Source organism: Xenopus laevis, chromosome 8L (genome assembly GCF_017654675.1).
Source record: "Xenopus laevis strain J_2021 chromosome 8L, Xenopus_laevis_v10.1, whole genome shotgun sequence".
Classification (NCBI taxonomy): Eukaryota; Metazoa; Chordata; class Amphibia; order Anura; family Pipidae; genus Xenopus; species Xenopus laevis.
The window spans coordinates 3,518,340-3,545,902 of NC_054385.1; the positions used below are offsets into that span (position 1 = coordinate 3,518,340).

The 27,563-nt window shown below is 42.9% G+C and overlaps 1 protein-coding gene across 3 annotated transcripts; it reads left to right on the plus strand.

Moving 5' to 3' along the window:
- The first annotated feature begins 5,452 nt into the window (after window positions 1-5,452).
- Window positions 5,453-26,883, plus strand: LOC108698172 (beta-1,4-galactosyltransferase galt-1). Of its 3 annotated transcripts, XM_041572319.1 has the most exons (3): window positions 5,453-5,954; window positions 15,303-16,637; window positions 25,795-26,883. In XM_041572319.1, exons 2-3 carry the CDS (start codon window positions 15,367-15,369, stop codon window positions 25,814-25,816), a joined length of 1,293 nt encoding a protein of 430 aa, XP_041428253.1. In that variant the 5' UTR covers window positions 5,453-5,954; window positions 15,303-15,366; the 3' UTR covers window positions 25,817-26,883. The 3 variants fall into 3 exon arrangements, with proteins under 3 accessions (XP_041428253.1, XP_018084952.1, XP_041428252.1); XM_018229463.2 differs by lacking the exon at window positions 25,795-26,883 and having other exon boundaries at window positions 5,454-5,954; window positions 15,303-17,167; XM_041572318.1 differs by lacking the exons at window positions 5,453-5,954; window positions 25,795-26,883 and adding an exon at window positions 8,976-10,275 and having other exon boundaries at window positions 15,303-17,167.
- The last annotated feature ends 680 nt before the right edge of the window (window positions 26,884-27,563 follow it).

A 27,563-nucleotide genomic window follows, 5' to 3' on the forward strand; every position in this document is an offset into this window, starting at 1 on the left:
CGCCTTTAAATGAACTGTCAGTATGATGTAGAGAGGGATATTCTGAGACAATTTGCAATTGGTTTTCATTTTTTATTATTTGTGTTTTTTTTTTTACTTATTTAGCAGCTCTCCAATTTCAGCAATATGGTTGCTAGGGTCTAAATTCCCCTAGCAACCATGCATTAATATGAATAAGAGACTGGAATATGAATAGGAGAGGCCTGAATAGAAACATGAGGAATAAAAAGTAGCAATAAGAATAAGGGGGTTATTTATGCCAAAAACTTTTTTTTTTTGTTTGTTTTTTTTTGTATAAACTCCAAAATGCACATTTTTTGGGATTTATTATACCCCGAGGATGGAAAATGTCCAAATCCGGAAATCTGCTGAGGTTCTATATAAGTCAGTGGTAGAAGTCCCGACGATATCCTGAGCTGCGCTGGGTTTTATGCAATAATCCAAAGATTTTGTGGTTTTCAGGTAAATATCCAAAGATTTAGTTGTATTCCGGCAAATATCCGAACTTTTTGTGGTTATTGGCAAAAATTCCCAACAAAAAAATCGTGAGATTTTCATAATTTCTTTCTAGTTTTTTGCCTGCATTGGATTGCATTTATTGATAAATAGGGGAAATAACCCGTGCAGATGTGGTCGAGTATGTATTTAAAAATGTGATTTTCGGATTTTGATAAATAACTAGAAATGCACCGGATCCACTACTTTGGATTCGGCCGAACCCCCCAAATCCTTTGCGAACGATTTGGCCGAATACAAATCCTAATTTGCATATGCAAATAAGCGGTGGGAAAGGGAAAACCTTTCTAGTTGTTTGTGACAAAAAGTCACGCAATTTCCCTCTCCGGCCCTAATTTGCATATTCAAATTCGGTTCGGCTGAATCCAAATCCTTCTGAAAAAGACTGAATCCCCCCATTTGAAAGCTGAAAAGAGTCAGAAGTAGAAGGCAAATGATTGAAACACTATAAATCATGAAGACCAATTGAAAAGTTGCATAGAATTGGCCTTACTAAAAGTTAACTTAAAGATAAACCACTCCTATCATTTTCTGCGGTTTTGTTTTTGGTGGTTTCTGAGATATTAGATGTTTTAGACTGCTGATACCATCCCGGCTGTGTCAGCGACCCTAACTGTCACCTGCGTGGCCACATAACGCCGGGGCGCTGACAGTTTAACGCTGAAAAAAAGCCTGAGTCTAAAACTGCGAATGTGTCAGAAAGCAGTAGAAATAGGAAATTGATTTAAATAAAATCGCTATAAATAAAAAGTGAGTAAGTTTATTCATTTGTGGGGTTTACGTTCCCCTTTAACTTCTCGCCTGCAGCTGATGCATAAATGAGCCTAATGGAGAGGGCGTTAGGTGGGGTTGCTATGCCGGGAATCCATAGTAACCAGATAGATGTTGCCTTATGTTGATGTGACTGCATTAAACCCCCAATAGTTTATTTCCTAATATACGTCCCCCCCGACCCAAAGAAAGCGGAGGAGACCGGCAGCAACTGATCAGTGTTAAGACTGTGTTTAACGGGTTCAGACTTTTTATTTAAAAGAGATTTTTTTTTTGCAGAACCTGATGTGCGGAGTGATCCGCTGCTTTTGTTAAAAGGTTTGTCTTTTATTGGTGTTTTACAATGTTACAATAAATCCTTTCACCTAAACCTCTGTGTCTTTTCCCATGATGCACGGCAGTGCGACCAATTTTGTAAAATACTGGCTGCTTTGGGTGGGAGTCACTTTGCCTCCACTAGAGGGAGCCCTTGCCCTGTTGCAGCTTTCCCTTTAATAGAGATCAATGCTCTGCCTGGTTACCTACCTTAGTCGGCCCTAGCAACCAGATAATAGGTGCATTGAAATGAACTGTTTGTATGTTGTACAGAGGGATATTCTGAGACAATTTGCAATTGGTTTTCATTTTTTATTATTTGTGGTTTTTGACTTATTTAGCTTTTTATTCAGCAGCTCTCCAGTTTGCAATTTCACCAATCTGGTTACTATCGTTAAAATTCCCCTAGCAACCATGCATTGCTTTGAATAAGAGACTGGAATATGAATAGGAGAGGCCTAAATAGACCATAATAAGAAATAACAATACATGTGTAGCCTTACAGAGCATTTGTTTCATAGATGGGGTCAGTGACCCCTGTTTGAAAGCTGCAATTTCAGCCATCTGGTTGCCAAGGCCCAAATCCCCTAGCAACCATGCAAGAGATTGGAATATGAATAGGAGAGGCCTGACTAGACCATTGTGTAATAATAATAAGAAGAAGAAATAACAATACATTTGTAGACTTACCGAGCATTTGTTTCTTAGATGGGGTCAGTGACCCCTGTTTGAAAACTAAAAAGTGCAGAAAAATAACTATAACAAAGATAAATGAAGGGCGATTGAACAGTTGCTTTGAATTGGCCATTGTATAATATACTAAAAGGTATCTTAAAGGTGAACCACCTCTTTAAAGAAGACATTGTCACTCCCTGGTTCATACAAGCTGCAGACAAGGGAGGGGTTTGTTTATACAGTTCTCCAGCAGACATTCACCCCCTACCCCACTGCCATCATTGTCCTCAATATCAATGGAAAAGATACATTCACATTTGGCCTAATAAAATAAACAGTTCTGCGGACAGCTGAAGACAACCCATCCTGTATGTGCAGCACCTAAAGTAGAGTGTCAGCTCTAGTGGGTGGATTTCTGCTGTTATTGTTTGTGAGCTGTTTATAGAAACTGCCCGGCCATATGTTTCTACTGATCCTTCCGTCCGACACTAATCTCTCCCTCATCTCATCCGGTATAATCCACTCCGCTAGTAATTCTCCCACACCTCTATTTAAAGGTCAACTAACGACTCACTAGGGGGTTATTTATCAACATTCGTATTTTTTCCCCGGTGATTATATTAAAAATAACGGTCTTGAAAAAAAACACACACAGCCTTACAGAGCATTCGTTTTTTTTTAAATGGGGTCGGCGACCCCCCATTTGAAAGCTGGAAAGAGTCAGAAGAAGGCAAATAATGAAGACCAATTGAACCCTTGTTTAGAAAGTCCATTCTCCCAAATCCTTCAGAACAAGTAACGAAACCCAAATATCCACATAATGAACTTCCCTGGGGTAATATTAGTGATTATACCTGTCTGCTCCCCTACATACATCTCATCTACTTCTATATGAGCCAGTTAGGGGGAGATTTGGGGTGAGTGCTTATTTGTACCCTGGGTACCCCTGGAACTATAGCAGGGTGACTGTTACCCCAATGTTTCTATATATCTGTAACCTTGTTATGAGCTAAGGGGGCCCAGTCTGAAGGTCAGTTAGGGGGAGATTTGGGGTGAGTGCTTATTTGTACCCTGGGTACCCCTGGAACTATAGCAGAGTGACTGTTACCCCAATGTTTCTATATATCTGTAACCTTGTTATGAGCTAAGGGGGTCCAGTGTGAAGGTCAGTTAGGGGGAGATTTGGGGTGAGTGCTTATTTGTACCCTGGGTACCCCTGGAACTATAGCAGGGTGACACCCCAATGTTTCTATATATCTGTAACCTTGTTATGAGCTAAGGGGGCCCAGTCTGAAGGCCAGTTAGGGGGAGATTTGGGGTGAGTGCTTATTTGTACCCTGGGTACCCCTGGAAATATAGCAGGGTGTCTGTTACCCCAATGTTTCTATATATCTGTAACATTGTTATGAGCTAAGGGGGTCCAGTGTGAAGGTCAGTTAGAGGGAGATTTGGGGTGAGTGCTTATTTGTACCCTGGGTACCCCTGGAACTATAGCAGGGTGACACCCCAATGTTTCTATATATCTGTAACCTTGTTATGAGCTAAGGGGGCCCAGTCTGAAGGTCAGTTAGGGGGAGATTTGGGGTGAGTGTTTATTTGTACCCTGGGTACCCCTGGAACTATAGCAGGGTGAGTGTTACCCCAATGTTTCTATATATCTGTAACCTTGTTATGAGCTAAGGGGGCCCAGTCTGAAGGTCAGTTAGGGGGAGATTTGGGGTGAGTGTTTATTTGTACCCTGGGTACCCCTGGAACTATAGCAGGGTGACTGTTACCCCAATGTTTCTATATATCTGTAACCTTGTTATGAGCTAAGGGGGCCCAGTCTGAAGGTCAGTTAGGGGGAGATTTGGGGTGAGTGCTTATTTGTACCCTGGGTACCCCTGGAACTATAGCAGGGTGACACCCCAATGTTTCTATATATCTGTAACCTTGTTATGAGCTAAGGGGGCCCAGTCTGAAGGTCAGTTAGGGGGAGATTTGGGGTGAGTGCTTATTTGTACCCTGGGTACCCCTGGAACTATAGCAGGGTGACTGTTACCCCAATGTTTCTATATATCTGTAACCTTGTTATGAGCTAAGGGGGCCAGTCTGAAGGTCAGTTAGGGGGAGATTTGGGGTGAGTGATTATTTGTACCCTGGGTACCCCTGGAACTATAGCAGGTTGACACCCCAATGTTTCTATATATCTGTAACCTTGTTATGAGCTAAGGGGGCCCAGCCTGAAGGTCAGTTAGGGGGAGATTTGGGGTGAGTGTTTATTTGTACCCTGGGTACCCCTGGAACTATAGCAGGGTGACTGTTACCCCAATGTTTCTATATATCTGTAACCTTGTTATGAGCTAAGGGGCCCAGTCTGAAGGTCAGTTAGGGGGAGATTTGGGGTGAGTGCTTATTTGTGCCCTGGGTACCCCTGGAACTATAGCAGGGTGACACCCCAATGTTTCTATATATCTGTAACCTTGTTATGAGCTAAGGGGGCCCAGTCTGAAGGTCAGTTAGGGGGAGATTTGGGGTGAGTGTTTATTTGTACCCTGGGTACCCCTGGAACTATAGCAGGGTGACACCCCAATATTTCTATATATCTGTAACCTTGTTATGAGCTAAGGGGACCCAGTTTGAAGGTCAGTTAGGGGGAGATTTGGGGTGAGTGCTTATTTGTACCCTGGGTACCCCTGGAACTATAGCAGGGTGACTGTTACCCCAATGTTTCTATATATCTGTAACCTTGTTATGAGCTAAGGGGACCCAGTCTGAAGGCCAGTTAGGGGGAGATTTGGGGTGAGTATTTATTTGTGCCCTGGGTACCCCTGGAACTATAGCAGGGTGACACCCCAATATTTCTATATATGTGTAACCTTGTTATGAGCTAAGGGGACCCAGTCTGAAGGTCAGTTAGGGGGAGATTTGGGGTGAGTGCTTATTTGTACCCTGGGTACCCCTGGAACTATAGCAGGGTGACTGTTACCCCAATGTTTCTATATATCTGTAACCTTGTTATGAGCTAAGGGGGTCCAGTGTGAAGGTCAGTTAGGGGGAGATTTGGGGTGAGTGTTTATTTGTACCCTGGGTACCCCTGGAACTATAGCAGGGTGACACCCCAATGTTTCTATATATCTGTAACCTTGTTATGAGCTAAGGGGGCCCAGTCTGAAGGCCAGTTAGGGGGAGATTTGGGGTGAGTGCTTATTGTAACTAATATTTGACATGACTGTATAAAATAGGGATAATTGTGGATAAATCCCAGTAAGGTCAGTAACCTTGACTTTTGATGTCCCTTAAAATGTGAAATGTTGCATAAAGGAAAAGCCTCTGTATAAAGAGCGATTTGTTGGTGTTAGAAGAATAAAAGTGCGACAGTTGTATGCGACAGACTCCCGTGTGGCCGCTGAGTGCTCAGCTGAATATTCAGTCAGTGCAGGAGGAGGGGGAGCTGCTGCCTCAGTCTCAGGCAGAAAATAAAGGGATATAATTAGAGGCGGGAGGAGCCTCAGACCCATTTTGGGAAGCGCCGGCCCCACCAGCAGCAGCAGCAGTAGATGTGAGTGTAGAGAATAGAGAGAATAATAACTCAGGACACACGGGGAAGCGGCAAGTGGAGGTCGGAGAGAAGCTGCGACAGGCGCACTAATACAATCGCTACAAACCGCTCCCTCCGCTGCAGGCTGCAGCTAAAGGTAAAGACTCGACCTGAAGACCCGCAGCAAACGGGAGGGCGTTTCTGGGGGGGGGGGGTGGATATTCCTTTGTCACCGGCTCCTTTAAATTGCAGATCGCGCGCGACTGTCTCCCCCAGGTCTGTGTCGGGATTGGCTGGATCGGCCGTTATACTGGAGCCGACTGGGCTGGGGACCCCCTGTGTTACTGACACTGTCTGTCTATCTGTCCCAATATTTATATTTATTTACTGTCTGTCTGTCCATATCCCCATGTATCTGTCTGTCTGTCCATCTCTGACTGTTTTATTCATATCCCTATGTGTCTGTCTGTCTGTCCATCTCTGATTCTGTGTTTTATTCATATCCCTATGTGTCTGTCTGTCTGTCCATCTCTGACTCTGTGTTTTATTCATATACCCATGTGTCTGTCTGTCTGTCCATCTTTAACTCTCTGTGTTTTATTCATATCCCCATGTGTCTGTCTGTCTGTCCATCTCTGACTCTGTTTTATTCATATCCCTATGTGTCTGTCTGTCCATCTCTGACTCTGTTTTATTCATATCCCTATGTGTCTGTCTGTCTGTCCATCTCTGACTCTGTTTTATTCATATCCCTATGTGTCTGTCTGTCTGTCCATCTCTGACTCTGTTTTATTCATATCCCTATGTGTCTGTCTGTCTGTCTATCTCTAACGCTGTGTTTTATCCATATCCCTATCTGTCTGTCTGTCTGTAAGATCGGGTCAAATCCGGAACCAAATCTGATCCTTATCTGCCATAAAGAAATCTGAAAAATGTTGTGAAATATGGCAGCATCTGTGATTGATAAACTTGTCACATGGAGTTGCCCCGAGCTGACGTGGATTTCAGGGGGTTCAGCTTTGGTTCCCGTGGAACTTCATGGACTTGGGCGCAACCAAATCCCCTTTTTATTCCTGTCTATAGTACCCCAAAATGAATGTTTCCCTGGGATTTACACTATTTTATGTTGCTGTTCCCCTACAGACTAGCGGCATCTTCTTCCCCCCCTGATTTTGTGTTTTCCAGGATTTATGGAATTTTGATGTCCCTTGGGAAATGTAAAATTGGGGTTGTATATCTGTCTGTCTGTCTGTCTATATGTATCTATTAGATCTAAGGAGCATTGGTCACTCTGTGCTGCACAGAATCGTTATTTGTGGAGTTAAAGTGACCAATGGAATTGATGTGGCTGCAGTGAGATTTGCCTTGTTGCAGGGACAGCTTTTCTGTTCTTCGTTTCCTATATCTCCCATCAGTAACTGAGCCACATCCAGTGTTTCTCTGTTTATATGTAGAATTGGAAATACAAAACACTGTTTCATTGAAAATGAAAGAGGCAAATGTAGTGAGAGGAGGGAGTGTGAGAGGCGCCAGCTGGAGGGCTGCAGAGAGTTGCAGTTGTGGTGCCAGGGAATAGCTGGGATGTTCCAGAGCTCCAGTTGGAAGACTTTCCTATAATAGCAATATCAGACCAACATTAAAACCGCAGCAACTGTCAATAGATTCCTTAATGTTTTATAAACTGTGGATGGAAGATGAGCCGGGGGACTGGGGTCAGTAAGGGAAAGTATTCCTAGTGGGAGCGCGACTCTTTTGCATGGATTTTGTGTGGGTATCGGACTCCGTTTAGCTGTGCGCCCGTTTTGGTTACCGGGGGTGACAGCTGAATTTCCAGTTTTCAAGTTTCTAGAACAATTGTGCTTCTCTGAGCCATCATCGTGGAGCCCCTCTGGCGCCAAAAAGGTGAGCTGTGGGGGGTGGAGGCAGCAATGGGTCCAGGGTGAGTTTAGCCTTAACCTCTGAAGCCATTGTCTCTGTGTCAGGCTGGCCACCCAGCTCATTTTTGCCTCCTACAGGGACCCGTTGGGCAGACCCGTGCCCAACCCAGACCCGCTGACCTGCAAACTAACTAATAGTTAACTTACCTTGCAACCAGGGACCCATGATACTGGAAGTGACGTCACAGTGAACCAGAAGTGACGTCACAATGGAGCTTAATCACATAGATAGGGGAGGAGACATTTTTGCCATAACCTCAGGAAAGGACCAGTCCTACACCTTAGCTGGGCACCCAGATGGGTCACCCTCGGACTTTTCTCTCAACTTTTGGCCTGAAACCCAACCACTTTTTGGGTATTCCATGGCAACCCACAGGTACCTGACTCTACTCCAGTGATTTCCATATTGTCAGCTTATTCTTTCTAAGGTGGAGTAGAGGCTTGGCTTAGGGGCCCAGTTTAAGGGCTAAATAGGAGACACTGGCCTTTATATAGTCCTGGAAGCCCAGACAGAGGTCCAGTTGAAGGAGTGAACACTTTCCTGCTTTACTAGATATTCCTCGATTGGACTGAATGGCTGATACAGAGATGTATCTAACGTTTTATGATCTAAGCAAGTCCCTGGGCAAATATTAAACCCCAAAAGGGGGTTATGTAATAAAAGACACTTGGGGGCAGATGTATCAAGGGTCAGAGTTTTTTTTTTCAACTCCCATAACTTCGAAATTCGGATAAAAAAAAAAAAAAACAACTGAAATTTATTAAAAAAAAAAATCAAAGTTTTTTTTTTCCGGGTGAATAGGCTGTATTTGATCGTTCGAATCGAAGTAAGATCGAATTTTTTGATTTGACTTTGACTTTTCCATATAGGTTGTAGGAGGTCCCCCATAGGCTAAAAACTTTCAAATTATTTTCAAATTCAAATCGAATTTGCACTGTTCCCTAGTTGAAGTACACAAAAATAGCTCGAAATTCGAATTTTCACTTCGACCCTTGATAAATCTGCCCCCTAGGCTCATTTATCAACACTGGTTCAAATATACCTATGGGCAGTTACCCATAGCAACCAATATGTGATTCGCTTTTTTAAAGCCAGCTGCAAGTAAAACAATGAAAGCAGCAATCTGATTGGTTGCCATGGGTTACTGCCCATGGGCAAATTTGCCCAGTGTTGATAAATGACCCCCGTAAGTTTGCCCAGGAGCAGTAACCCGTAACAAAAGGTAGCATATACTAGTCACCTGCTTAAAAGCAAAGATCCTATTGGTTGCTATTGGTAACTGCCCCTGGGCAAACTTAGTGCTTTATATTGCATATGGGGAAAAGTCCAAAAACCATTGGCGTTCAGTGGAATGTGGTAATTGGCCAGTGGCCAATCAGAGCAGGTATTTGGGTTCCTATGATGATTGGGTCCATGTATAGTACAGGGGGTGCTTGTACACTTCTATACACTTCTACTAGAATTCTATTTATTGTATTATATTGTAATAATATTGAATTATACACTGACTTACTGAGTCCTCTTCAGCCTCCGGATAGAACTGAACGTGGCATCACGGTGCTCCTGAGCTTTGTCTCACCCCCACTTATCCATAAAAACTCACCTTGGCTCCACTTGTGACTTTGCATTTGTTTTTTTGTACCGGGGGCAGTTTCCTCCCTCCGACTCTTTTGCCTGAACTGAGACATATTTTCCCCCCTCTTCATCGGGCCAACGCGTGGTTAGGGGGCGGCTTGTTTTTGTACCGGCGCTGCCAGGAAAAAAGCTCAGGCTCTATGTGGAAAACAAGAAGCAATGTCACAGCTTTATACTTGCCATTTTCTTCAGTTACCTCAGCAAGAAATAAGCGGCACCTATAGCTCCCTATAACACCCTATAGCACCGTATAGCACCCTATAACACCTTATAACACCCTTTAGCACCTTATAACACCCTATAGCACCTTATAACACCCTATAGCACCTTATAACACCCATAACACCGTATAGCATCCTATAGCACCTTATAACACCCTATAGCACCTTATAACACCCTTTAGCACCTTATAACACCCTATAGCACCTTATAACACCCTTTAACACCTTATAACACCCTATAACACCTTTTAGCACCCTATAACACCCTATAACACCTTATAGCACCCTATAACACCCTTTAGCACCTTATAATACCCTATAGCACCGTATAACACCCTATAGCACCGTATAACACCCTATAGCACCTTATAACACCCTTTAGCACCCTATAACACCCTATAATACCTTATAGCACCTTATAACACCCTATAGCACCTTATAACACCCTATAGTACTCCATAACATCCTATAACACCTTATAGCACCCTATAACACACTATAGCACCCCATAACACCCTATAGCACTCTATAACACCTTATAGCACCTTATAACACCCTATAGCACCTTATAACACCCTATAGCAGCCCATAACACCCTATAGCGACCTATGAGACACTAGTCATTCTCGGCCGTGTGTCCGTCCACAGCCCAGGACTGCTGCCCAACATTCCAAGACGAGCAATGTAAGTGGGAATATTCTACTTTATATTCTGTAAGTTAACTTTCGGTGTGGCTTATTCCAAGCAGCTTTTTCATTGGTCTTCATTATTTATTTTTTATAGTTTTTGAATGATTTGCCTGACTCTTTCCAGCTTTCAAATGGGGGTCACTGACCCTCTTCTAAGACTTCTGTAAGGCTCCAAATGTTTTGTTGGCCTCTCGAATTCATATTCCAGTCTCTTATTCACATCAGTGCATGGTTGCTAGGGGAATTTGCACCCTAGCAACCTGATTGCTGAAATTGCAATGAATAAAAACCTAATTAAATAAAAAATGAAAACCAATTGCAAATTGTCTCGCAATATACCTCTCTACATCATACTGACAGTTCATTTAAAGAACCCCTTTCAGGATCTATTTTAGACCAGAACACCCAGGATTACTGTTATAGAATGGGCAGTTCTAAGAAACTTTTTCAATTGGTCTTCATTATTTTTTTTTTCTACAGTTGTTTAATTATTTCCATTTTTCTTCTCTTAAAAGCTTTCAAATGAGGGTCACTGACCCCTTCTAAAGCCTCTGTAAGGCTACAAATGTATTGTTATTGCTACTTTTTATCACTCCTCTTTCTATTCAGACCCTCTCCTATTTATATTTAAAGCATGCATGGTTGCTAGGGGAAGTCAGACCCTAGCAACTATGGTATATTGGATTAATTTGGGTTTTTTTTGCACAAAATCTCAGTATGTGATTGGTTAATAAAAGAGCCAAAGACAAATCGTGTCCCATGTGAAAAGCTTGACTGTTGCCGGATCATCAGAACCGATGGATTTGGATCTCGGCGCCAACTAATCTCTCCACCGGCCGGTGAACTCTTTAGATTTGGATTTGTTTCAAAATGAGATAAAAGCAGAGGGTACAGGAAAGCTGACTGAGGATTGTTTGGGGTTATTTGCCTCCCTGTGCAGTTCTGAGGTTTTCCAGAAAAAGTTGTTTGGGTTGGAGAAGAGTAATAGCTCCACAATCCCTGAGATTAGCTGTTTTATCTATATGCCGTGGGCTCTTTAATACCTTTATCACAAAGGATTTATACTTGAGCAGCGCTGTAACTGCGTCCGTTCAGTTCACATAGCGGATAACCGATAAACTCTGTAGAATACAATGGGATACTACAGGACCATTATGTTATCCTGTGCAGTGAATGGCTGACCCCCATGTTACTGTTCCTTTAAGAAACTCAACAAACTGTAAAGTCATGTGGCACAGAGTAGCCTTGGAGATTTTAAAATCTTAAAATCTCTTTAAATGAACTGTTAGTATGATGTAGAGAGAGATATTCTGAGACAATTTGCAATTGGTTTTCATTTTTTATTATTTGTGGTTTTTGACTTATTTAGCTTTTTATTCAGCAGCTCTCCAGTTTGTAATCTGGTTGCTAGGGTTCAAATTCCCCTAGCAACCATGCGCTGATTTGAATAAGAGACTCGAATAGGAGAGGCCTGAATAGCAAGATGAGGAATAAAAAGTAGCAGTAACAATATATTTGTAGCCTTACAGAAGCCTTAGAAGGGGTCAGTGACCCCCATTTGAAAGCTGGAAAGAGTCAGAAGAAAAACGGCAAATCATTTAAAAACTAAAAGAAAAATGAATAATGAAGACCAATTGAAAAATTGCTTAGCATTGGCCATTCTATATTAAAGCTGAGCCACCCCTGTAAGGTGCATCTTGTGTGGGTCCCCAAATAAAAATCGTGAGAAATGAGAAAAAAACAACAGAGTCCATTGGGCTGGGGCGCAGTAATAAATAAGTGATGTTTCCAGCGAGTGAGTTCAAGTGTTGGCACTGGGGCGAGTATGTCGCATCCAAACAGAGAGACTTTTATACCAGGGGATTATTTAGCTCGGGATAATAAAGTGCAGAGGGAATGGCGTTTTATTTGCACTGACTTGTTTTTCTGGTCACTAAAGAAGCTGTTTAATAATCGCAATATTTGTTGCATCAAATCCTGCATGTTGTGAGAAAGTAATGAATTGAATGCAACTGCGCCACCTGCTGGTCATATCGGCCCGACATACGTCCCTTAAAAGAAGAGGTTTGGAACAGACCGGGCTCTTCTCACCTCACACTTTATTTTCCAAGCAGAACAACATCACGGGCTTTCCTTTTCTCACTCACTTCGTTTTCTGCCGATGGTGTATGGTCGGCCGAAATGAACAGCAGAAGAGTTGCTTTTTTTTGCATTCATTTGTTTCGAGGGTTTGCGTGTCCTTCAAGGTCATTTTTAGTATGTTCTAGAATGTCCGGTTCCCAGCAACGTTGCAGTTGGTCGTCATTATATTATTATATATGCCTTGCTCTTTTGCTTTCAAATGGGGATCGCTGACCTCATCTAAAAAAAAACTCTGTAAGGCTACAAATGTATTGTTATTGCTACTTTTTATTCCTCATCTCTCCATTCAGGCCTCTCCTTTCATATTCCAGTCTCTTATTCATATCAATGCATGGTTGCTAGGGGATTTTGGACCTTAGCAACCAGACGGCTGAAATTGCAAACTGGAGAGCTGCTGATTAGGGATGTAGCGAACGTCGGAAAAAAAGTTCGCGAACATATTCGCGAACTTGCGCAAAAATGCGAGCGGTTCGCGAACGGTTCGCGAACCCCATAGACTTCAATGGGAAGGCGAACTTTAACATCTAGAAAAGACATTTCTGGCCAGAAAAATGATTTTAAAGTTGTTTAAAGGGTGCAACGACCTGGACAGTGGCATGCCAGAGGGGGATCAAGGGCAAAAATGTATCTGAAAAATCTGCCTGTGTGTGCTTGGAAGAGATAGTGTAGGGGGAGAGCTGTTAGTGATTTCAGGGACAGATGATAGTAAGCTTGCTGGCTAGTAATCTGCTTGATACTGCTCTGTATTGTAGGGACAGAACTCTGCAGGGATTTGAGGGACATTTTAGCTTAGGTAGCTTTGCTGGCTAGTAATCTACTGTTCTCTTTAAACAACTGCCATACGTTGACCTTGTAGGCATTGTTTGCCCAGTTTTTTTGAACGCAGCCACTGAAGCACAGTTGCCACAAAAAATATGCCATATAAATGCTGAAAATAGTAATTTTTCGCCATACGTTGACCTTGTAGACATTGTTTGCCCAGTTTTTTTGGACGCAGCCACTGAAGCACAGTTGCCAGAAAAATTATGCCATATAAATGCTGAAAATATAAATTTTTTTGGTTGCAGCCACTGAAGCACAGAGGCCAGAAAAATTATGCCATATAAATGCAGAAAATATGCATTTTTTTGGTCGCAGCCACTGAAGCACAGTTGCCAGAAAAATTATGCCATATAAATGCTGAAAATATAAAATTTTTTGGTTGCAGCCACTGAAGCACAGAGGCCAGAAAAATTATGCCATATAAATGCAGAAAATATGCATTTTTTTGGTCGCAGCCACTGAAGCACAGTTGCCAGAAAAAATATGCCATATAAATGCTGAAAATAGTCATTTTTTGCCATATACGTTGAGTCAACGTATGGCAAAAAATTACTATTTTCAGCATTTATATGGCATATTTTTTCTGGCCTCTGTGCTTCAGTGGCTGCGGCCAAAAAAACTGGGCAAACAATGCCTACAAGGTCAACGTAGACACTACTACAGCGGTGGATACGGATTACGTAAAATATATTATGGCTGCTTGAAAAAAGTCACTCCGGTGTTTTTTCTGGAGACGGTAATATTATGGATATTTAGACAGAATGTGAACAAGGTCACACAGCTAGATGGCGGGTTGAAGAAAACAGTGTGCAAATAATGCCTACAGGGCAAATAATGCCTAAAAGGGTCAACTTATACACTACTACAGCGGTAGTAAAATAAAAAAAAGTAAAATAAAAAAAAATGAATATTAAAAAAAAAAAATTAAAGTTGGTGCTGCTGAACTACTAGGAGCAGCAGATTAGCACACCAGTCCCACTCCCCAACACTGCTAGACTAATAGCACTGGGCTCTTATAGTAGTAGTAGTAGTAGTAGTAAAACAACAAAAAAATAAATAAAAGCAGTCCTTACAAGGACTACTGTTATTGCAGCAGTCAGCAGATGAGATCAGAAGCAGGACAGCTGCCCACTGCAGCTACATACAGAGCACTGCAGTAGAAGGTAGATTACTAGCCAGCAAAGCTACCTAAGCTTAAATGTCCCTCAAACCCCTGCAGACTTCTGTCCCTCCAATAACAGAGCAGTATCAAAACGATTACTAGCCAGCAAACTTTCAACTGTCCCTGAAATCACTAACAGGCAGCAGCTCTCTCCCTACACTATCTCTTCAGCACACACAGGCAGAGTGAAAAAACGCTGCAGGGCTTCGGTTTTTATAGGGAAGGGGAGTGGTCCAGGGGAGAGCTTCCTGATTGGCTGCCATGTACCTGCTGGTCTGGGGTGAGAGGGCAAAAAAAAGCGCCAACAATGGCGAACCCAAAATGGCGAACGTCGCGCGACTTTCGCGAACTTCCGGCGAGCGCGAACACCCGATGTTCGCGCGAACAAGTTCGCCGGCGAACAGTTCGCGACATCTCTACTGCTGATGATAAATGATGGTAGTGGAATTGGAGGGGTGAATGTCTGCTAGAGAGCTGTATAAACAAACCCCTCCCTTGTGTGCAGCTTGTATGAACCAGAGAGTGACAATATCTTCTTTAAAGGGGTTTTAAATTGGTCTTCGTTTTTCTTTGTTATAGTTTTTTTCTGCTTTTTTCAGCTTTCAAACAGGGGTCACTGACCCCATCTAAAAAACAAATGCTCTGTAAGGCTACACATTTATTGTTATTGCTACTTATTATTGCCCGACTGTATATTCATATTCCTGTCTCTTATTCAAATCAATGCATGGTTGCCAAGGTAATTTGTGCCTAGCAACCAGATGGCTGAAATTGCAAACTGCAGAGCTGCTGAATAAAAAGCTAAAACCACAAATAATAAAAAATGAAGACCAATTGCAAGTTGTCTCAGAATATCCCTCTCTACATCATAATAACAATGTCTCTTTTACTTTCAGACCGTGGCCTCGATGGCACCCAGGAAGTAACATTCCCCCGACACCCCGCGTTCCACAAAGAGGAATGAAACCATGCGCGGCCATCGGAAACCTCTGCAAACTCTTCTCTCTCATCTTCTCCACGTTCACGGTTCTCTACTTCATCTACATTGTGCTTCTAGTGAAGATCATCCTGCACGGCGACACCTTCACTTCCCCTCTGATCAAATCGGCCAAATCGGAGGACGGTGCATGTGAGGGAGACCTGGCCAAAGACATCATAGTGAGGCTGCACCGCAGCAGGACATGCGTCATCGCAGGGTATCTGGATCTACGGGGCGGCCGGGTGGTCCGTATTGTTGGAATCGCTCACCGATACGAACAAGAGACGTTGTTCTGCAGCTTTTGTTTCCCCGACGCCAATGACACCGTCGTGGCCGAACTTCAGGTTCACTCGGATCACTTTGAATTTCCCTATGGGACCACGGACATCATCTGCAACGTGAAAGGCAACAGGGTGCCCCGCTACGTGTCGATCAACGCAGACAAAGCTCCTCCCACCGTCTTGAAAGTACAAAATATCCAGCAAGAGACGTTGCCGCCGAAGTTCGAGTACAACTTCCTCGTGTGCATTTCGGCTTTGTTCGGATCCTACGGAAACATCCTCCAGTTTGTTCAGTCCATGGAGATGTACCGAATGCTGGGCGCCGAGAAGGTTGTCCTCTATCACACGGACTCCAGCTCGACCATGAAGAAGGTCCTACGTTACTACATTGAGAAGAATGTGTTGGAGGTGATACCATGGCCAATCACCTCGTTCCTGAACGTTTCCACTGGGTGGCATTACCCCGAGCACCCGGGGGAGCTCCATTACTACGGGCAGACGGCAGCCCTCAACGACTGTATCTACCGCCACATGTACAGGAGTAAGTTCATACTACTCAACGACATCGATGAACTGATCGTGCCTGCCCTTCATCAGGACTGGCCGGAAATGATGGATTTCTTACAACGTTCCAACGTAACCGCCGACATTTTTCTGTTTGAAAACCACGTCTTCCCCACCACTTTGCAAGACAAAAGGAATTCCCGGACTCCGACGGAATGGAGCTCTGTACCAGGCTTAAACATTGTCCATCACGTCTCCCGGGAACCCAATCAACCCGACGAGATTAACCCCACCAAGATGATCGTTAATCCGAGAAGCGTGGTCTCCACGTCGGTCCACGTGGCGCTGGAATTTACCGGCGACCAGTACCAAGTGCCTATTGACGTGGCAAGGCTTTGTCATTACCGGGAACCAAAGCAGAAAGACCTGGCCAAAGAATTCCTCATCGAAGATACAATACTGGCTAAGTACGAGAGCAACTTAGTTTTACGGGTGAATAAGGTATTGGGGGAAATAGGGCTACTCAACTCAGGGCGCAAAAAACGAAGGAAACCTCCTAAGTAAAAGCCTCGGTAGTTCCTTGTGGTTTTTTTTCATAGACATTGGTTGGACATTGGAGAAGGCTTGGGTTCTTCTACGGACTTACAACAAGGACAGGTGCAATGACCCTCTTTATTTGAGTGTACAATCCAGTAGGAGCCATTTTGGCTGGTGTGAAAAGACTTGTTGGACCCTACACTCTGAGATCAACAGACCGTTGATGATTCTTTCACTGTGCTGATTCCTGCGATGCCTCCAGTTTATACCAAAAGTTCTCAGGTTGACTCCGGAGGCACCAAAACACACTGCTGCCTCTGTTAAAGGGACAGTTCACCTTTAAAGTTAACTTTTTAGTATGTTATAGAATGGCCAATTCTAACCCACTTTTTAACTGGCCTTAATTTTTTCTTTTATATCCTTTTTGAATTATTTAACTCTTTCCAGCTTCAAAAACAGGGGTCACTGACCCCATCTTTATAAAAAAAAAAAACAAAAAAAAACAAAAACACATTTAGGGGCATATTTATCAAGGGTTGCATTTGAAAAACTTGGAAATTCTAATTCAAAAAGACCAACCGAAATTAAGTTGAAGTTTTTTTTTTGGCCGAATAGGTCCATTTTTGATCGAGTAGGCCAAATTTGAATCAGACGAATCAAAGTAATAGCGCATTAGATCAAATTCGAATCAAAGTTTTTCCCAAAAAAAATGTTAGATTTTTCAAAGTCCACCAATAGACTCCAAATAGGTTCTAGGAGGTCTCCGATAGGCTAAAACAGCAATTGGTCAGGGTTTAGATGGTGAATGGTTGCATTTTTAAAGATACAGTACATGATAAATTTTGATATTGAATTTTTTTCAAATTCAAATAGAATTTGGATTATTCCCTAGTCGAAGTACACAAAAATAGATCGAAATTCGAATTTTTTAAATTCGAAAATTCACCTCGACCTTTGATAAAATCTGCCCCTTATTGTTATTGCTACTTTTTATTCCTCATCTTTCTATTCAGGCCTCTCCTATTCATATTCTAGTCTCTTATTCAAATCAGTGCATGGTTACTAGGGGAATTTGGAGCCTAGCAACCAGAAGGCTGAAATTACAAACTGGAGAGCTGCTGAATAAAAAGCTAAATAACCCAAAAACCCAAAAATATACAAAATGAAAACCAATAGCAAATTGTCTCAGAATATCCCTCCTGACATGATACTAGAAGTTCATTTAAAGGTGAACCGCCCCTTTTTTGAGTGTACTTTCTGCCTTAAATAAATGGCTGGGCTTCCCAGAGTAAGTGGTTGAATGGACAGACGCATGTACAATAGTGCCTCGCAATGCAGCGCTTTTCAACTTTCTGTCCAACCACTTGACTTCTAAGTACCTCTTAATTCTTTGACCAAAAATTCTGAAAAATAAGTTTTTTATTTCCCTCAACCCTCCTGTTGTGTTACATTCCTGTTCTGTGTCCCTTGAGCTTCTGATAAATACGACACTCCTCAACACTCTTAATCCCCTGGATACATTTCAGTGTTTATATCTTTTCCCCTCCTCTCTTCTCTTATTGGCTTAAAGTAGAACTAAACCCTAACTATTAATTGGGCTAGAAATGTCCTATTGTCTTTACTGAATTTATTGAACCAGCCTAAAGGTCCAGCATTTCTACAGTAATAATGATCCAGCCCTTCAAACTTGTCCCAGGAGTTTCTCCATCTTGGGTTTGGTTGGGCGTGTCTGCACATGCTCAGTGAGAAGCTAAGCTTATGGCTCGTCACTAATTATCCAGCAGAAAATGAGCTTCCCTGGCTGTAATATAAGCTGATGCTACAGGTTTGCTGATTATTCAATTCTGATGCTAATTGCACTGGTTTCTGTGCTGCCATGTAGTAATTATGTGTATTAATTACTAATCAGCCTTATATTGTGACATTTCTATTCTATGTGTACTGTATATTGTGAGTGGGTCCCTAAGCTCAGTAAGTGACAGCAGCACAGAGCATGTGCAGTGAATCAGCAGAAAAGAAGATGGGGAGCTACTGGGGCATCTTTGGAGACACAGATCTTTACTGCTAAAGGGCTAACGGCCCCGATTAACCTCTAATAAAAGACTAAACTGAAGAGCTGCCAATTGTTTATCAGCCACTGGGTGGAGCTGTAACACTGGCAGCAACTGTCCTATATTTCTGTTGCTTTTCAATGATCAGAAATTAGATGAATTAACATCCAGCTGGGCATTTCCCTCGTTATGGGAAGATTATGTTTCTCGTCTGTTGCCTCCAGGTTGGATACAAATAGAACGTTTGTTTATACAGAGCTCATTCGCATAAACAGGAGCCTCTGATCTGGAGCTGGGAGATTATTTGTAACTTTGTACATTTCTGAGTAATGGTAAAAAAAATAAAAGATGTGGGGCGAAAATAGTGAAATATTTATTTTTTGATAAAATCACAATAGTCAAAATATCACTTTTTGGATGAAAATTTGTTGCATTTGGTTGCCCAGCTTACGACTTCCCTAGTCGAGGTGCAAAATGTGTCCAGCAGGAAGTGCACTGTTCCTGGGTAAGGAGAGTGGTTTTCCCCCTGTCCCCAGCTGATTCCCTTTTTCATGGAAGTCCCCCATGGGACAAGGTGCAAAATGTGTCCAGCAGGAAGTGCACTGTTCCTGGGTAAGCAGAGTGGTTTTCCCCCTGTCCCCAGCTGATTCCCTTTTTCATGGAAGTCCCCCAGGGGACAAGGTGCAAAATGTGTCCAGCAGGAAGTGCACTGTTCCTGGGTAAGCAGAGTGGTTTTCCTCCTGTCCACAGCTGATTCCCTTTTTCATGGAAGTCCCTGGGGGACAAGGTGCAAAATGTGTCCAGCAGGAAGTGCACTGTTCCTGGGTAAGGAGAGTGGTTTTCCCCCTGTCCCCAGCTGATTCCCTTTTTCATGGAAGTCCCCCATGGGACAAGGTGCAAAATGTGTCCAGCAGGAAGTGCACTGTTCCTGGGTAAGCAGAGTGGTTTTCCCCCTGTCCCCAGCTGATTCCCTTTTTCATGGAAGTCCCCCAGGGGACAAGGTGCAAAATGTGTCCAGCAGGAAGTGCACTGTTCCTGGGTAAGCAGAGTGGTTTTCCTCCTGTCCACAGCTGATTCCCTTTTTCATGGAAGTCCCTGGGGGACAAGGTGCAAAATGTGTCCAGCAGGAAGTGCACTGTTCCTGGGTAAGCAGAGTGGTTTTCCCCCTGTCCCCAGCTGATTCCCTTTTTCATGGAAGTCCCCCAGGGGACAAGGTGCAAAATGTGTCCAGCAGGAAGTGCACTGTTCCTGGGTAAGCAGAGTGGTTTTCCCCCTGTCCCCAGCTGATTCCCTTTTTCATGGAAGTCCCCCAGGGGACAAGGTGCAAAATGTGTCCAGCAGGAAGTGCACTGTTCCTGGGTAAGCAGAGTGGTTTTCCTCCTGTCCACAGCTGATTCCCTTTTTCATGGAAGTCCCTGGGGGACAAGGTGCAAAATGTGTCCAGCAGGAAGTGCACTGTTCCTGGGTAAGCAGAGTGGTTTTCCCCCTGTCCCCAGCTGATTCCCTTTTTCATGGAAGTCCCCCAGGGGACAAGGTGCAAAATGTGTCCAGCAGGAAGTGCACTGTTCCTGGGTAAGCAGAGTGGTTTTCCCCCTGTCCCCAGCTGATTCCCTTTTTCATGGAAGTCCCCCAGGGGACAAGGTGCAAAATGTGTCCAGCAGGAAGTGCACTGTTCCTGGGTAAGCAGAGTGGTTTTCCCCCTGTCCCCAGCTGATTCCCTTTTTCATGGAAGTCCCCCAGGGGACAAGGTGCAAAATGTGTCCAGCAGGAAGTGCACTGTTCCTGGGTAAGCAGAGTGGTTTTCCTCCTGTCCCCAGCTGATTCCCTTTTTCATGGAAGTCCCTGGGGGACAAGGTGCAAAATGTGTCCAGCAGGAAGTGGAGAGCGGCGGAATTTCACTCTAGTGGCGGAACTTCACTATTAACTTCACTCTTTGAGAAATATACCCCTATATGAGACTGATGTTATTAATGGGGAAGAAGGAGGAGGATTTGTTTTTCATCCTTTTCCTTTATATGAGCAGTAATTATATCATATTATTCTATTATATTGAGTCCTGTGGAGGAGCAGGTTGGCTCTTGTTTGTGTAGATACTCAGCAGAGCTCTATATGTGTCCTGTGCCGCCCTCAGCTCCAAACCTCTGACTTTTCTCCTCCCCACGCCCTTTGTAGATTGGTACATTCCAGAATAAAGGGAAAATCACCCCCTCCCAGCTCCACCATTGGATTTAGTTGTCTGGGACTTTTTATTAAAGCTGTTGCCTAGTTACGGGCCCCCCAGGGTTCCTATATATTAAATGGATGGGGCCCCTAATAATTACTGGTTTGAGTTTAATGCAATGTGTTCAAGTTTATTCTGTGCCCCAGCCTTATTTACTAACAAACAGCGAATAAATAAAATAAATGAAATAATAAATAAAATAATAAATGAAATAATAAATGAAATAATAAATAAAATAAATGAAATAATAAATGAAATGAATAAAATAATAAATAAAATAATGAATGAAATAATAAATGAAATAAATAAAATAATAAATAAAATAATGAATGAAATAATAAATGAAATAAAATAAATTAAATAATAAAATAAATAAATTAAATAAAATCAGAGGTGCGACTGGGTCACGGCATTGGTGCAATTTAGCCCCTGGGTTGGTAAACGGGGCCCCTCCTTCCCTATTGAATTGACACAAAGGAGTGGGAGCTGCCATGTTGTTTGTCTTCCTCGAGGTCAGACAAGTGTATCATTGACTTTATTTCATTCAGTAAACATTTCTATTAATCTCTTGGGCTTTTCCCATTTCAATAGAGATTAGGGGGTGGTTTGGCAGCCAATAGTGAGTGAATTGCAACACTTATTATTATTATTATTAATGTATTTATATAACGCCAACACTTGGGCTGGGTTGTAAAAGCGAGTGGCAGCAAACAGCGGAATGGGGGATTGTTACTGTGTAGAAACCCATTTGTAGCCTCTCTACATGCTACTGCTCCCCCCATGATTACTTCCAGATGGAACTGCTTTCTGGCAGGCTGTTGTTTCTCCTACTCAATGTAACTGAATGTGTCTCAGTGGGACCTAGATTTTACTATTGAGTGCTGTTCTTAGATCTACCAGGCAGCTGTTATCTTGTGTTAGGGAGCTGTTATCTGGTTACCTTCCCATTGTTCTGTTGTTTGGCTGCTGGGGGGAGGGGGGTGATATCACTTCAACTTGCAGTTAGGGTTGCCACCCGGCCAGCATTTTACCAGCCCAGTCAGTAAAACACCTGCCAAGGTCAGGGCTGGTATTACAAATTTAACGGCTATGTAGTTGCCAGTAAATTTGTAATACCCTTAAAAATAGCCCTTGGCCCATCCCCAATTCACTCAGAACTTACCTTTTTTTCCAGCCTTCTGGCCTTCTTGTGATGTGGCTCTGCTCCTTTTTGCATCACAGACTGCCCCTTTTCGTCCCACTCCACCCCCCTCCGGTAAAACCTTTCAGAAAAGGTGGCAACCCTTCTTGCAGTACAGCAGTAAAGAGTGAAGTTTATCACAGCACAAGTCACATGACTGGGGCCAGCCAGGAAACTGACAATATGTCAGATTTCAAAATGAAATATAAAAAATCTGTTTGCTCTTTTGAGAAACAGATTTCTGTGCACAATTCTGCTGGAGCAGCACTATTAACTGATATGTTTTGGGAAAAAAACATTTTTTTTCCTATGACAGTATCCCTATAAGTGAGAGTCTCACCTTTCCCCATGGCAGGAGCAGCCCAGGCCGATAGGTTGATATTTTGAGGATGGGAAGGCGACTACAAACTCATGTCAGTTCATGTTGCCATATAGTGATGTGTGGGCCGGCCTGATACCCACGAGTTTACCCACTGGTCGGGCGGGTTCGGCCGACCCAGACTCTTCTTCGCTGGTGGCGGGCGGGTGCAGGTTGAGCTCTTCTTCTGCTCTCCCCGCCCACCACCATCAAATGCCGACTTCTGGGTTCGTCTTTTATAGACGCTGCACCTGCTCGCCCCGCCCCTTTTGTGACATCATTGGTGGGGCGGGTCAGCACGGGTCTATAAACCAATGCGGAAGTCAGATGCCGGCATCCGACTCCTTATAAGTTCTAGGAGGTCCCCCATAGGCTAAAACAGCATTTCTGCAGGGTTTAAAGAGAGAGTACATGATAAATTTGGATTTTTTTTCAAATTTGGACTATTCCCTAGTCGAAGTACACAAAAAATCGTTAGAAATTCGAATTTTTTTTACTTTGAATTTTCATTTTGACCCTTGATAAATTGGGGAAATCCCGACCCGCACCCGAGCCTAACCCACCCTCCATTGGCCCGTTCCTGCCCGCATCCGACTTCCATGTTGGTTTTATAGACCCGCGCCGACCACCCCGCCGATGATGTCACAAAAGGGGCGGGGCAAGCAGGTGCAACGTCTATAAAAGACGAAATCCCAACCTGCACATCACTAGTGCCATACTCTTTTCCCCAGTGATTTGGGTTCTAAATATCCCAGCAGCTCTGGGGCAGAAGCACAAACTATTTAGCAGAAGTCAGATGATTGACAGGAGGCAAATTTGCACCTAGGCAGTAACCCATAGCAACCGATCAGTGATGAGATTCTTTTTTTCAGCCAGTGACAGAACAATGGAAGCATCAGTTGCCATTAGTTACTGCCCAGGTGCAAATTTGCCCCAAAAAATCAGAACCCGGTAGGGGTAAGAAAGAACAAGATGAGATAAACCAATAGCGCTTTCAGTGGCCGTTATGAAACTATGGGGCAGATTTATCAAGGGTCGCAATTTCGAAGTAATGGGAGTTTTTTTGAAAAATATTTTTAAAAAAAATAGAAGGTTTAACTAGTGATGGGTGAATAAATTTGCCTGGCACGGATTTGCGGTGAATTTGCGGTGAGATAAACCAATAGCGATTTCAGTGGCCGTTATGAAACTATGGGGCAGATTTATCAAGGGTCGCAATTTTCGAAGTAATGGGAGTTTGTTTGAAAAATATTTTAAAAAAAAATAGATGTTTTTTTTTCCTGCGGGTGAATAGGCTGTATTCGATCGAATTCGATTTGAAGTATTTTCAAAAAAAAATTTAAAAAAAAGTATGGGTTCTAGGAGGTCCCCCATAGGCTAAAACAGCAATTCAGCAGGTTTTAGATGGGACTGGTCAAAGTTGAAGTTTTAAACAGACAGTACATGATAAATTTAAATTTTTTTCAAATTTGAATTTGGACTGTCCTCTAAAGTACACTAAAAATAGCTAGAAAAACACATTTTTTTTTACTTCAACCCTTGATGTGTATTGAACAGTGTCTCCGAATTAAATTACGCAGAAACCGTTTTTGGGTGTGTGTTCCCTTTAATTTATAGGAAGCAGCAGACGGGTTCCTGGTGGGCCGACGAGAGACCAGGGAAAAAACTGCCCTCTGCCCCCTTAAAATAAGGTCGGTGTGGGGAGCGGAGGGGCCCTCGGGTTGTGGCTGGGGGGCCCAGACAGTAGAAGGCTTACACAGGTAAAGTCTTTATTTTATTTCTTTATTTATTACTTTAAACAAAATTATTTTAGCTGCAGGTTTTTAACATGAAATTTAAATCACAGTTACTGGTCACTTCTCTCGGGGGATGGGAAGATGAATACGGACTGATAAGCGACAATAAATATGTCTCCTCTGCGTCTGTGAATCCCCCCAGCAGCAGCCACACGAGTGAATTGAGAGAAGACAATTAGCAGTTCAGACAATTATAAATATTATTTGATATATTATTTGATATACGAGTCCTTCAGTCCCTCCTCCATTTATAGCAGGTCCAATATAACACCCTCCTGTGGTGCCAGGGAAATCCATTACCCCAGTTGTGGGGAGCAGTTTTGGAATTTCTCCCCCAAATGGTTAAATCTAGAAGCCTGTCTCCCCCTCGTCCAATCAGAGGACCTCTAGTATTAAAGCATAATAATTTCGTGAATATAGTTCTGATTTTATCACACACGGTTTCAGAACCAATTAACATAATGATACAGGGAAAACCTTACATTGGAACTGCTAATCATCATTGATATGCTGGTATGCTATTAATTATGCAATTAAGTTTAAATGAACTCTCGGTATGATGTAGAGAGGGATATTCTGAGACAATTTGCAATTGGTCTTCATTTTTTATTATTTGTGGTTTTTGACTTCTTTAATTTTATTTAGCAGCTCTCCAGTTTGTAATTTCAGCCGTCTGGTTGCTAGGGTCCAAATTCCCCTAGCAACCATGCACTGATCTGAATAAGCGACTGGAATATAAATAGGAGAGGCCTGAATAGAAAGTAATAAACAATAACAATACATTTGTTGCCTTACAGAGACTTTGCCTTTGTTTGAAAGCTGGAAAGAGTCAGAAGAAGAAGGCAAATAATTCAAAAACTATATAAAAAAAGACCAATTGAAAAGATGCTTTGAATTGGCCGATCTACAACATACTAAAAGTTAACAGTGTGGTTCACATTAAAGATTCGAGGTTATTGTGCCTATTGTACCTATTGTTTCTAGGGATGCATAGAATTCAGGATTCGGCCTTTTTCAGCATTATTCGGATTTGCTTCAGCCACACACATGGATTTGGCCGAATCCTAATTTGCATATGTAAATTAGGTGTGGGAAGGGAAATCACATGACTTTTTGACACTAAACAAAGAAGTAAAAAAACATTTTTTCCCCACCTTTTCCTTTCCTGCCCCTAATTTGCATATGCAAATTAGGATTTGGTTTGGTATTCGGCCATATCTTTCACCGAGGATTCCAGGATTCGGCCAAATCCCAAAAAGGTCGATCCGGTGCATCTCTTATTGCTTCACTGTATATATTGAGCACTCACTCATACTAAATAAAATGTTGCAAAGACTAAAAAAAATCTTCACTATGGCCTTGCTTTTCAGATGTTCTTCCATACTTTGATGGAAGGAGGAGAAGGCCTTTTGCTAAAGTCCTACTAGGCCTTGAATTACTTTGTCAACATTTTTAACCAAGTCTCTCCTGTATTTCCACAGAGTCGGGTCCCGTATGAGCTGAGTCTTATTGAGCGAGGCCTGTTCGGGTTCTCGGCAGTGATATAGAAGAGCGTCACCTGAAGGAACTTCAATGCTCCCAGCGTTGGCCATGAGTACAGAATGAACGGAAGTCTGAATGACCGTCCTTGGGTTGACTATCATTTTTCGGTTGTTAAAGGTATTTTTCAGCACGGGTTCTCTGTAAATGTGTTGCAGTATATTAACGCCAGGTATAGACTCCCAGGTCTTTACTTCTAAGTTAGGGTTGGACACTGTTTTAGGAAAGACGTTGTTCTCAAAGAGGAACACGCCGGCCTGAGGATGATCCGCCTCAAGAGCCTCCATCATGGTCCTCCAGTCTTTGTATTTAACCGGCAAAATGATCTCATCGGGGTCTATAAGGACCACAAACTTGCTGCTGTACATATTTCGGTAAAGGCAGTCGTTGAGTGCGGCGACTTGCCCGTAATAACCAATATCTTTAGGATCCATTGAATAGTGCCATTTGTTGGAGACGTTCAAGTAGGAGTCAATTGGCCACTCAACCACATCGACAATCCCTTCGACATCATAATACTGCAGCACTGTTTCCATCAGGGAGCTGCAACTGTTTTTGTAAATGGTGACCTTCTGCGCCCCCAGGATTTTGTACATCTCCATGGACTGGATGAACTGCAGGACGTTGCTGTAGTTCCCAAACATGGTGGAGATGCAGACGGTGAAGTTGGACGTTATCGGCTGAGGGTTGCGGTTTTTGATCTCAAAAAATGGAATGTTGCCTTCCTTCTCATGGCCGTTCTTCATAAACGAGATACGAGGCGAGTTGCAAGCTTTTGGCTCCTCGCAGAGGATATCGGCCGTGCCATATGGAAACCCGAACCTATCCACGTGAACGTCCACGTGTGCTTGGACTGGAGTTCCACCGTGAGACATATTGCAGTAGAACAAGCAGGAGAATCCAGCCGTGTCCTTGTGGTTGACGATGGCAAGAGTCCGGATATTCTCTCCATTCCGGTTGTCGTAATACGCTTGGATAATAAACGTCCTTTTGTCACCCAGCGGGGTCAAAGTCTTTTCTGTTTTTTTACATTTTTTGTATTCCAAACTGTTTTTGAATAGGAGCTTGCGGTGGTAATATAGAGAAGTAAGAGCGATCATTATTAAAAGACTTCTGGTGAAGAATTGCTTTCTCATGTCTTTGAATTTTCTTTTTGTTTTTTAACCTCTATCTCATGCTGCAGAAATCTGAAAAATACAACATTCTGCATCAGATTTAAATCATAATTAGCCCTTTAGAGTCAGCTTCTATGACAAGTGAACCTCATTTTCTGCTTCAGACAACCCCTAGTCTTAGCTTCTCGCTAGAATATAATCGTTTTATTGAAGCACAACATGTTTCGGGACACAGAGGTCCTTGTCCAAGTTACTTGCACCCGAGGAAGGACTTTTCTGGTCTGAAACATGAAGTGCTTCAATAAAACGATTATAGACTACATTGAAAGGCTCTCCGGTCTTTTTTCGTCTACGATACAAAGTGGAGGTGGCTTCTCCAGCAACTGTTGATAAGCCTTAAAAACCCTAAAGAATCTACAAACTAGTGGAATATCAGCGGATATAATCTAAATTATAGCTTCTCACTAGAACCCTGAGCACACTGAGCATGTGCAGTGCTGCTGACTCTCCTAACAAAATCCAAGATGGTGACCCCCTTGTGCACAATTTTGAAGGCCTGAATCATTCCTGCTGCAACAATGCTGAACCCTTAGGCT

Coding starts and splice junctions, on each gene's coding strand:
- LOC108698172 (XM_018229463.2), top strand. CDS start 15,367: ATGAAACCATGCGCGGCCATCGGAAACCTCTGCAAACTCTTCTCTCTC.